The sequence below is a fragment of the Elephas maximus genome, chromosome 16 (genome assembly GCF_024166365.1).
Source record: "Elephas maximus indicus isolate mEleMax1 chromosome 16, mEleMax1 primary haplotype, whole genome shotgun sequence".
In the NCBI taxonomy this organism is placed as follows: Eukaryota; Metazoa; Chordata; class Mammalia; order Proboscidea; family Elephantidae; genus Elephas; species Elephas maximus.
The window spans coordinates 35,853,117-35,865,909 of NC_064834.1; the positions used below are offsets into that span (position 1 = coordinate 35,853,117).

The 12,793-nt window shown below is 36.6% G+C and overlaps 1 protein-coding gene across 3 annotated transcripts in view; it reads right to left on the bottom strand.

Annotated features, from left to right (window-relative positions):
• Positions 1-1,051: 1,051 nt before the first annotated feature.
• PRKG1 (protein kinase cGMP-dependent 1) overlaps positions 1,052-12,793 on the bottom strand; it is a 1,427,928-nt gene continuing 1,416,186 nt past the window's right edge. The window contains exons 11-15 of one of the 3 annotated variants that reach the window (XM_049855706.1): positions 12,242-12,405; positions 8,160-8,282; positions 8,005-8,067; positions 6,044-6,110; positions 1,052-4,315 (exon numbers count right to left, since the gene is read on the bottom strand). In XM_049855706.1, coding sequence (XP_049711663.1) covers positions 4,217-4,315; positions 6,044-6,110; positions 8,005-8,067; positions 8,160-8,282; positions 12,242-12,405 — 516 coding nt within the window. In that variant the 3' untranslated portion in view covers positions 1,052-4,216. The remainder of the gene's footprint in view (positions 4,316-6,043; positions 6,111-8,004; positions 8,068-8,159; positions 8,283-12,241; positions 12,406-12,793) is intronic. The other 2 variants (XM_049855705.1, XM_049855704.1) reach the window with 2 other exon arrangements.

Sequence of the window (12,793 nt, forward strand, 5' to 3'; positions counted from 1 at the left end):
GGGCTAACAACACACTTCCAATGTTTAACTTTCTAGTTCTGTTGAAAACTTGCCTCATAAATTATTTGCATATACAAGAACTCAGAGAAAGCATCCTGTTTTGTTGAGTGGTGCACCAAGGTACTTTTTCATCATTGGTTTCATAACGAGGTGTCGTTAGCAGTCATTTTCCAATTTTTGGGGGGGGGGGTTGGACCGTTGTTAATGGGGTCTACAAAATGAGATATGTTAGAACTTGACTGCACTATTTTTTTTAACTGAATTTGCACAGCTTAGCAAAACAGGAATACCTGTATACAGACTGATAGTATGTCATATATTAATTTGACCTGCACATACATTTATACATTTCACAGAAATGACGCTGTATCTCATCAACAGATACACAGCTCTGGTACATTTAACAGAAATAAGAGAACAACTTCATCATTTCTGTAATTAATTCATCAATATATAATAAAGGCTTATAAATTGTTAGCAGAAAGAACTGTAAAACGCAGCAAGCTAAGAAAGGACAACATTTTGAGGTGTGTTTGTCTTTGTCATGCAGCATAACACCAAATTTGTTTTTTTAATAGGATGCCATGAATTTAAGGCACTTGCAACAATGCCAGATAGCCAGGTCATGTTCTAAACTATGGGACAGATGAATAACAGTACAGTTGACATAATTTCCAATAATACTGACAATAATGACATTAATTCAAGTCTACTTAGACCTAAAAACATTATTCAATACAAATAAAATGAAATAATATAATGCTGTGAAACGCTAAAAAAAGTTATATGTACCACAAAATATCACACAAAAATATCTATTTACATAAATATTTGTCTGTGGTCCTATTGTGAAATAAAACATTGTTATGGATAATGCACAGATCACCTCTACTATATGAAATCAATTCTAATGTCCTTGTTTTCAATATTGTAGCTGACTTCTTTGAATTTAAGTTCACCATCAGTTCAGTCATTTAGAAATGAAATAAGAATAATTCAATAGTTGAGTGTATGTATTATTACACATGTGTAATTCACATGCATTTTCCATAATTTTATATAAAAAAATATCACTTATAAAGAATATAATCAAAATAAATTTGATTAAATGCCACATGGATCTGATTTATATCTTAAGAAGAAAGAAGTTACAAACACAAAACTAAGTTATCCCAATTTTCCAGATTTTTTTTTTCTAATGTATTCAATCCCTCTCAAATATTATGATGCTCCTTTTCTTGGCAGTTGGCAGTTTTTCTGTGTCGAGACACACAGAAAGCCTTTATTTCTTATAATTGAAGTATTAACAAGAAAGTCAGTCAACAAATCAAACAAGTTGGCACTCTTCTAACTTATCCAGATGTTGTTTAGTGTAAAAAAGATGAAGGGAGCATGAAAAATTCAGAAATAAAGTGAGATGCACTTTATGAAGCTGACCATGACTTTTAGCCCTAGTGTCTTCATTAAGACAAGATTTAAATCCTTAAAATTTAATGTTGAAAATTAGATGAGTGTTTTCTGTTAGTAATTCTTGGAAGATGTAGCTCACCTTTATTTTTTGGTGATTGCTTTTGAATGCAATGCCACATGTGAAATGAACAAAGATGCAATAACAAGTGGGAGAAACAACCTACAGTTACATTGTGCTGAATGCTACTTCTTCCTTCCCAAGAGGACTTGTACATATTGGTTGTCTTAGACTGAACCATAGTTACAAAACCCACAGTAAGGGCTAATCTCTGGGGCCTTTGGGGGTATTTGAAATGTTGCAGGGGCAGATTCTCTTATACAATGACTCAAAAAAAGAAAAACAAAAAGAAACCTGTTGCCGTCAAGTCGATTCTGACTCATAGTGACCCTCCCCATAGGATAGAGTAGAACTGTTCGATAGGCTTTCCAAGGAGCAGCTGGTGGATTTGAACTGCCGATTTTTTGGTTAGCAGCAGAGCTCTTAACCACTGAGCCACCAGGGCTCCATATAACGACTGGGTTACTTTAATGTTCTAGCAAACCTCTAACATGCCTAAACCACACTATGTCTTCACAAAAATTTCTGAACTTTGACTATAACGCTGGAAATGCATTTTTAAAAGCCCACTTTAGAAAGAATATACAGCTTCTGAAATGGTATTCAAATTTAGGTTTTCAGCTGAGATGTGTAATTTTATAGTCTAACATCTGTGGAAGAAAGTGATTACCTTGGGGGAATAAACCGATTCTGAGAAATTGCCTAAGCTGGAAAACTCCAATAACACAAGAGTAGCAAGAACCTCTTAGGATCAAAGTTTCCATCTAATTTTATTCTAATTATATATAATATGTCCTTAGTATATTTTTTTCCCCTTAATAATTTTATCCTATAAATGTGTCTTAGTATTATATTTTGAGAAGACACCACATTCTAAAGTGGTCTTGAGTATAACAGATTAAAAAGAAAATCGTATGCTTTCTTGGCTATGGTATAATGATCTAATTTGACTTTTTTTTTTGTAAAAATGTCTATATTTGGTTGATTTTGTTTCATCTCTGTACTGGAAAAAGGCTAAATATCTATTCAATATACCGAATTCATACACAGTCCCAAGGGCGTATAACAGCTTGTAAGACCTCGCACTTGTCTATACAGGTACGATGCCATTTGTCCAGGAAAACCTTCACAGGCCCTGCTCCTTTTACAGCTGATAGTCAACCTGTCTGCCAACAAAGGACTCAGTTTAAATTGCTGATTCTTTTCCCCATGTGAAAAAGCAAATCAGTTTGATGTTTTCAAATACAGTCTTTTCAGGCTAGTATGGCATTTCAGGATAACAACATTTCTGCTCTTATTTAGCTGAAGTTTATTTTTAAGAAATCAGGTCCCTGATTTTCTCTATACTCCTTTCCTACTTGCACATGTGCATAGACTCATATTGGCTCACTCACAAAAAGGTAATCAGCACCTGGCCGGGTTCTTGTCTTGTTCCCTGACCTCACGTAAATAGTGCTCCTCATCTGAAAAAATCTTAATAATTTTGACTTTGTGCTTTCTTTATTTGATTTTATTTTTGGTTCAGGCCTAAGATAAGAAGTTAGTTCAATTAGGCTTTTAATCACCTTCCTCCCTCAATCCTAGACTACATGGTGTAAGTGAAATCTGACAGGAGTTTGGTTTAATAAATTTAGTGAAAATGATTGAGTCTCTGGCTACACATGTAATGATTAGAATTTGTGTTGTCTCTTCAGACACTGACATTTACAGATGAAAGATATACATAGCACCTATATTGTTTATTTTTATTTTTGGATGGGTCATAATTCCGCCCCACCCCACCCCATCCTACCCCCAAGGGCTTATTTTTATAAAAGGGAATATTTTAAGCCTCAGTTTGAGGGTATGTTAGGTAATAAATAAAACCAATTGGCTGCTAGTCATTTATTTCCAGGACCATCCTTAAGCACAATATTTTAAAAAAATATGAAATGGTTTTAATGACTTGCTTCTTTTCCCACTCTATCATGCCAATTTATCAAAAAGAAACAAATATCATGCATTTTTTTCAATCCTTTCTGAAAACACAGTGTTCTCAGCAGAATCCAAAGCAGTTGTGCTTTTATCATATCAATTTTTAAAATCTATCAGAAAGAAAAGGTAACATTCAGTCTCGTCATCAGCACTGCTGGGAAATAAAATTGTGAAACGTCTAGCACTGGTTTGACACGAACTCTGTGACCAACAGATGTGTGGTCCTCTTTTGTACGGTATATACACTGGCTTGCAGTAATATATCTCACAACACTCATTTGAAGAAAGGGAATAGCCCAGTGTCTGTACCACAGAAATCTATCGTACCTAATATATTATTCTTTGATCTTATTGATGATTCTAGCAAGGTACAGACTATTACTGGATTGAAGTGTTTCTTACAGTCTTTCAAATTATAATCGGAGCAAAGCAAGATCATTGTAACAATAGAAAACATCTCTTTACTGGTGAAAGGCTTTGCTTCAGGACCACCATGTCAACTGCTATTTTAGATTCAAACAGAAAACATGTAAAGAGCACTACTGTCATCTAAGCAATAAGTCCTAATGCCACTGTAGTTTACTGGAGCAGCATCGATCAAAGGCATCATGGTGACCCCGAGCACTAATCTTCTCCCTTTCCCTCAGGTTTGCTGGCAGCTGTGTCTCAGAAAAAGCTGTCTTCAGCAAGGCAGAAGCAGGTAAGAGAAATACATTAGAAGTCTATGTCCCATCCTGAATTGTCATCAGGTGGTGGTTCGTCACTGTCCTCAGGGAAACTGTCAAAATTGCTTGTGTCTGTGGGTGATGCAACCTGCAAGCAAAATAAAACAAACGACAAAAGGTTTTCTTGCATCTGATTATTTAGTAGAATACCAGGTTAGATTAAAAACAACAGCAACAACTCATTCTTTATTCAATCCCTATTCAATGACTATTTTCTGCGTATCTACTATATAGCAGGAATTGAACTTTGTATTGGTCGTAACAGTGGTGACTAAATATAGACATGATCTGTGCCCTCATGGAGTTTATACTAGTAAGGAGTAAACTGTGTAATTAAAACAAATAGTCACAAAAATCCATACATAATTATAAACTTTGGTTCATGCTATGAAGGAAAAATACAAGGTATCATGAGAGTATTCTAGAGTGATCGAGGAAAGTCTCTTTGAGAAAGCATTATTTTTAAGCTCCATAATTGATGAGTTCAAGAAAGAGGTTATAGCACAAAGGTCCTGAGGTGGGAGAGAGTTCAATGCTTTGAAATAACCAAGAGAGGTCAATGGGGCTGCTGTCTAAGGGGAGAGGGGAGTGGAATTAGGTAAGGTGTGAAATAGGTAGGAGCCAGGTTATGTAGGGCCTTGTAGGCCATGCTAAGGACTTTGTGTTTTCATTCTAAGTATAATGAAAAGCCAATTCTAAGGTCAAGTAAAACTCCTGCAAATTTACTGGGCAAAGTCCTATCTTCTGTACAGCATCAGTAAAAGTAACAAAGAAGCATGCTTTAGTTCTCCTCATTTCGCATAATATTTAGAAACATTTGCTTTGGAAAAAAAAAAATTGCCATTGACTACTGCTACCATATAAAGAAGGACTCCTGAAATTTAGGCTAGGATAATAGTTCTGCTTAGTTTAATACTCATCCATTCGTTTCTTACTCTTGTTCTAAAATAAAAATTCCTTGAATGCAATAAACATCTATACTGTGAGCTATAGTGATGGTATTTTGGTTTGTTTGTGAGTGAACATAAATATTAGCACAGAAATAAATCCTAGAAAATGGGAAAATGGCATTGTATAAACAGCAGTCTTGAGTTAGTCCTAGAAAGAAGAAGCATAAAAATGAAAACCCAGAGACCACAGAGCACTCCTCTCCTCCCAAATTAAGAAGCAGCACAGGTTGTTAAAGAGATGCAGCACTGAATGAAAACATAAATGCAATCAATCGAAATCTGTTTCAAGTTAATACAGTGTAAACACTTAGCTCACTTAGTGGACTGGCTATTTAACACAAAACCTGATGTATTAGGAAAAGAGAGTTGAGTTTAGAAAAGAGAGTCATTTTCATTTAGAGACTGATGACAGAATGAAATTGTGTCTAGGAAGGCTTCAAAGAAATATAAGAAAGGAGAGGAGGAACTATGTGGGGAGCCTAAACGAGACAGTGTTTGCCAGGAATTGATAACTGTTGAAGGTGGTTGCTAGAGATTGATCTTCTGTCTACATCTGCATATGTTTAACCTTTTACGTTATAAAAATTAATACTTATTCATCAATCAAAGAAGCTTGTATTAAAATGAATAGTTAGCAAAGTCAAATGAAAAATGTATATAGGGCAACTGTCCCTAGTTTATTTATTTTTAAGCTTGGATTTTGCATATATCTTTAGATTTTAGCATGTATCCTTATCTTAATGTGGCACATCTATAGTTTATTTAATCTGGTCATAGGATAAAGCTTTAAAAATAACATATCGTTGATGACTGACATAAGGCCCATCAAGTATATCATACAATTATAAACCAGAATGTCTACTTACACTTGGTATTATAGGAGGTGTCAACGTGCCTTTTCGTAATCCTTCCCAATTAAAACCCTCAAACCATCTAGGAAAGGGGGAAAAAAAAAAAAACCAAATATAAAGAAAAACATGCAGACAGTTAAAGGCATGTCACCTCAGCTAAAACCTTCTTATTGCAACAATACATGTATTTAATTGATAGAAAGCTGTTAGCAAACATTTCCGATGTGACAAAAATATTATTTTCTATTCAATTGCAGATTTTTCCAATTACCTTATTTTATGAAGTGTGTATTTAAAAAAAGTCTAATTGTCAAGATTGAAAATACCTATTAGAAGTCAACTGTTTTATATTCTAGTAATTTCGGTCAACATCTGTATGACTTTGTTCTACACTATCATTATAATTTCATGAATGTCATAATACTTTTTTTTTTTTTTTTCATAATACGCTTGGCCCTGTACTTTCCAGAATATTTTATTTTAAGGAGGTAGAATCAAGGTATGCAAGTCAGGAAAGAAAATTATCTTTCCATCTTTGCCACTAAGTCAGTGCACAACCTCAGCTAGTTAATTTTTTCACATCTCAGTATTGGTCTCTACACATCCCATTATATACCCATCTTTTTTTTCTTTTTTTAACAAAATGAAGATATTTCATGTATAGATTTTCTGTGAAAATGAGGATCAAATAATATTATGGTTTTGTTTTATTTTAATTTGAAAGGGTTTCATCATGCAAATGCTTCCATCACATTCTTGGTAAGCTTTTCCACCTTTTATGTATTCTTAGGAATTTTGGTAAATAGGTTTCTTTGATGGGAATGTGTATTCCCTGGGAATGTTACACACACAGTTTAATAGAGAAAAACCAACTTGGGCTTAGTTTAGTTTCAGAACACTCAGTCAACGTAGGTAAGGCCTGGTATTTAAGATGCTACCATGGTTTAAAAAGAGTGTGATTTTTAGTCTCTGGTTATTTATCAGGAAAGCCTGGTGGCATGGTGGTTAAGTGCTACACTGCTAACCAAAAGGTTGGCAGTTTGAATCCACTAGACACTCCTTGGAAACTCTGGGGCAGTGGGGCAGTTCTACTCTGTCCTATAGGGTCTGTATGAGTCGGAATTGACTCGATGGCAATGGGTTTTTGTTTTGGTTATTTATTTAAATTATGGAAATGGTTGAAAAAGATTTTGGATTTCGTCTAGGCAATGAGGCATAATAAGGCAGAAGGTTTTTGTTTTTAATATTCTGGTAGAGAACAGAATTCCAGAAAAAAGACACAATTCCTCTTTGCGCTGTTGTTGTTAGCTGCCGCCGAAACTAGGGAAGATAAAGTGCTACTCAGTGTGAACGGGGAGCAGGCGAATGTAGTGAATTCAGTGACTACTACAGGTTCAGATGTATCTAAATCAAGTTTCAGAGGCAAAACTAGAAAGGCCTTTTTCCAAAGGCTAACTAGTCTACACTCTCTGGATGTTCCCAGTGGCACAATGTTAAGTGCTCGGCTGCTAACCCAAAGATTGGCAGTTTGAACCTACCCAGCTGCCCCACAGGAGGAAAGACCTGGCGATCTGCTCCCATAAAGATTCAAACAAAAAACAAACCCAGTGCCATCAAGTCAATTCTGACTCATAGCGACCCTGTAGGACAGAGTAGAACTTCCCCGTAGAGTTTCCAAGGAACGCCTGGCGGATTTGAACTGCCAACCCTTTGGTTAGCAGCCGTAGCACTTAACCACTATGCCACCAGGGTTTCCCTCATAAAGATTACAACTTAGAAAACCCTACCGGGCAGTTCTACAACATAGGGTTGCTATGAGTCAGGATGGACTCCATGGCACCTAACAACAACAATATGCTAATTGCTTCAGTTATAGAGCCACTAACTTATGCTTTAAAAAGCCACACCCTGGGGGAAATGCTTGTCAGTTTTTCTGAACTCTTTCCTAACTGAAGTTAAAAGGAAAGGGCACTTACTTGTGCTTTTGAATGTCTTTCACTCCATTTTTCAAATTCCCTAATCTTTCTGACGGATTGTCCCTGTAAATAAAATAATAATTGATAAGGAATCTACTTTTTTTTTTTTTTTAACATTATGACCTTTTCAAAAATAATGTGGTTGAAATGCTTACCTGCATAGTTTTTTAATTAAATTAGCAGCATTTTTGACAATCTTCTTTGGAAATTCTATCATATCAATTCCCCTCAATATGATGTTATAGGTTTTCATAGGATCTGGGCCTGAGAAAGGTGGGCTGCAAGAATAAAAGACATGAAAAGAGATGTTATTTTTATTTTCTAAATAATAAAACTTGTTATAAACTTCACAAATGATATGAATTCCTATTTTGGGGCTTCTATTAGTAGTGACACAGGGAATAAAACTTAATAGCAAAACAGTGTGGAAGCCCTTCTTAGCAAAACCATGAAACGGGTCAAGTTTGTCTGCTGTGCCCGTCATTTCTCTTTAGTGCTGCTGGCCACCTTCTTGCCTTCTTGCTCTCCTTGGTCACTAAAGATGCCACTTCTACTCTGGTTCTCCAGCTCTTTCTCACACTTATGAGCTCACTGATTACACCTGGGATAAAGTCCAAAATCCTTAGGATGGGCTACAAGGACATGAATGATGTGGCCCTGTCTCATGCCATCACCACACTCACTCACTGGATCCAGTCTCAATGTCCTTCTGTCTGTTCCTCCAAAAAACCAAGCACTTTCCACCCCACACCTTCCCACCCCAGAGTGTTGTTTATGTTGCCTGGAATATTCTTTTTCCCATCCTTTATCTGCCTAACTCCTCATTTCTAAAGTCCAAGCTTAAGTATTATGTTGCTTCCTCAGAAAGGCCCACTCTGATCATCCTGATATAAGTGATCCTATAACCTACATCAAGCAAGCATTGTCTAATAATCTAAACTAATGCTCCAAACCACCAGCCGCTCCTTGGAAACTCTACGGGGCAGTTCTACTCTGTCCTATAGGGTCACTATGAGTTGGAATTGACTCGACAGCAACGGATTTGGTTTTTGGGTTTGTCCTACTCCCTTATAATAGCAACCTTTATGTCACTTTGTAATTACATTTTCACTTTGTGTGATTATTTGCTTAAATATTTGTTTTCCCTTTCAGACTAAGTTTCATTCTCCAGCAGGATCTCCGGAATCTAGTAGAGTCTTGAGGAGCCCTGGTTGCACAATGGTTCAAGTGCTTATCTGCTAACTGAAAGTTTAGTGGTTCCAACCCACCAGTGGCTCCTCGGAAGAAAAGACCTGGTGAGCTCCCATAAAGACAATTGCCTAGAAATCCCATACAGCAGTTCTACTCTATGCTATAGGGTCACTGTGAGTTGGATTCGACTAGACGGCACACAAAAACAACAGCAGAGTCCCTGGGTGGCACAATTTATTTGCACTCGACTGCTAACCTAATTGTTGGAGGTTTGAACCCACCCAGCAGCATCACAAAAAAAAGTCCCGGTGATCTGCTTCCTTAAAGATTACAGTCAAGAAAATCCTGTGGATATGAGTTAACGGCAATGGGTTTGGCTTAGTAGAGTGCCCAGTAGGTAGCAGGTGGTGAATAAGTATTTGTTGAATTAATGATTCTATAAGATAGTGCCCCTCCTATCCTTTTTTCCTTGTTCATCAGTCTTTAGCAGATAATTTAAAGCAAGGCTAAATTATCTACTAGAAAAGATATGATACCTGAGTCAGATTTGTTGATATTTCTCCCTGTCCATTCTTGCATGTAGCTTGGTACCAAGGTCAGGGAATACAGAGGTGACTAAGGTCAGACCCTTCCAACAAATTTCTCACAGTTCAGGCGGAGATTATGAAATACTGTGACAAATAATTTCTCTAGAAGTTATTTTCCTAATACAGGGTTCATGTCTTTTTAGGGAAGAAATTATATAGACTTTTTTTTTGCCCTTCGTGTTTAGTATGTGTATACATACTAGAAGTTCATAATGCATACATATGTACATATAATAGCAGTTCAAACCATCTCCTTTTACCCAGCAGGCTAAAAACGTTTGAGTTGCTTAAAACAAGGAGTAGTAAATTTGCTTCAGCTAAGTTCTACTCCATCCAATAGTGTCACTATGAGTCGGAATCGACTCAACAGCGATGGGTTTGATTTGGTTTTTTTTGGAAGGGCGGTGATGCTATCTTGAGTTTTTGTCCCTATTTCCTGTGGCAAGTACTTTTTATTCATTTAATATGTTATTAACCAGTAATTGTCCATTTTAAATCACTTTTTCAAATGCATAAACTAGTAATTCTATTTAGTATTCTCTTAGCATTTTAACATTTTCTCTTTATGTGATGTTACGATTGAACATTAACGTAATTAACATAACTTCATGATTTCTTTGTGAAGATGGAGATACATAGGGTTATCCTATACATGCTTTTAAAAAAGACCAAATATTTAATAACTTAATTTTACCAGAAGTTACCAGAGGAGTAAAGCTAAAAGGATTGCTGAATTTCAAATATGTGTTTCTTCACTAACAATATGAATTCCTCAAAGATCCCTCCAAAGCTAAGAAAAAAAAAAGACTATGAAAACTTCTAATTTGGAGCTTTCTTTTTTTTTTAACAATATACGTTTACTCTAAACAATATTTATTGTTGTTGTTAGGCACTGTCAAATGGACTTTGACTCATAGCAACCTCATGTGACAGAGTAGAACTGTCCCGTAGGGTTTTCTAGGTTATAATTTTTATGGGAGCAGACTGCCGGGTCTTTCCCCTGTGGAGTGGCTGGGTGGCTTTGAACTACCAACCTTTTGGTTAGCAGCCAAGTGCTTTACCATTGGGCCAACAGGGCTTAGTTAACATTTATCAGGAAGCCCTTGTGGTGCAAACAGTTAAGCACTTGGCTACTAACCAAGAGGTTGGTAGATTAAACCCACCCACCTGCTCCGAGGGAAAAAGGCCTGGCTGTGCTTCCGCAAAGATTATAGCCAAGAAAACCCTATAGGGCAGTTCTACTCTGTCACATAGGGTCATTATGAGTTGAAATTGACTCGATGACACTTAACAACAGCAACAACATTTATGGAGCGCTGACTATACACTTCACATATTCCCTGAATCTTCACAAAGAACCCTGAGGCCAAACATCCTAAGTCATCCTCTTGTTTTCACTGTAGCTACTAAGTCCTCGTAAGACACCCATTCACTCATAGCCTACTCACAGCTGTCTCTTTCTTTCCACTGCCTCTGTCCTACTCCAGGTTCTCAGTTTCTAACGGCTGAATTATTGCAATGATCTTCAAACTAGCCTCCCCAACCCTCTTTGATTTTACTCTGTACATTATTGCCAGCTTATTTTTCCTTGGATCCCATATGTCATTCCTTTGTCAAGAAATGCTCAATGATTCCCTCTCTGGATGGTATCTAAACCTTCAAGTGCAGCAATTACAATGCTCGAAAAATAGCTAATGCTAGTCCTGTGTTATTTTCTTACATGAACCTTCTCCGTGTCTATGCCCATTACTGCCCCTCTGTTTAAGTCATGCTTCTCTGCCTGGAATGCCCTTTCACTTGCTCTGTTTTTCTAAGTCCTAATCTTCCCATAAGGCCCACCTGCAGTCTCATCTTCTCTAAAACCCTCCCAGGCCTCTTCTGAGCTCCGTAGGTCTTGATGACTATATTATTCATTGACTTCAGCGCGTCATGGGGTTTGTATTGGTTTTTATTTAAGTATTGGTCCTTGAATTTATAATGTCTCATATCTCATGGTAACCCTAGTGCCTTCTGTGGTTATTAATTATGATGTGATTACACAAAAGAGCTGCAAAGCATCCACATTTCACGTAGACATAGCAATTGCCTAACAGGTGCTCTTACTTCTATAGAGAGTCGACCCTAGATATTTTTGTATGATATCATCTCCCTTGCCTTATGAATGGCTAAATGGCTAGGGTCAAAGATCCCATAGAAAGACACTGAATCATTCCACAATTTCCACACATATAAAAAAATTATCAGTAATGACACCCAAAGTTGATACTGAGTGGGCTCTTTCATCTGGCCCATTTTATACCTTGCCTTATGAATTCCTGGTCATTTGTATAACAAATTGAAGTAGGTACTGAAATGCAGTGAAATGCACTTCAAGACTGTCTAATCTGAGTAACAAAGGCAGAAGTGTGTAGTTGTTTGCTGGTCTATTGTTATCAGCAGTTCCCTAAAAATGTCCATACCTGCCAGTCAGAAGTTCATACATTAGGATTCCCAGGGACCAATAGTCGGCTGAAATGTCATGACCTTTGTTCAGGATGATCTCTGGGGCTACATACTCTGGAGTTCCACAAAAAGTCCATGTTTTCTTTCCAAATCCTATTTTCTTTGCAAAGCCAAAATCAACCTTACAAAGAAAGAAAAACAAAATAGTTGAAGCCACTTAGGATTAAGCTTAAACACAATAAGCTACTTTGCTGAAGTACACTGATGATAATTTAAAAAATAAAATCAGATGAAAGTTGTTATAGTCTTATAAAAGGAAACGTCTATGTTGCAATCAAACAAAGCTCCTCTGCTCAAACTTTGTAAAGTTGCAGCCTGAGTATAAGATGAAATTCATGTCATTAAAAATAAACCTTTCCTTCTGGAAAGACTTTGCATTTTTCCTTCTTTTATGCCAACAGAGGTGGAGCATAAACAAAGAATTTCTCCTTTACTCAAAATTTTTAAAAGATGAAGTGGGTCTACTTAATATCTCCCCTAGAACATACAAGAGTCTGCTGATTTAATAA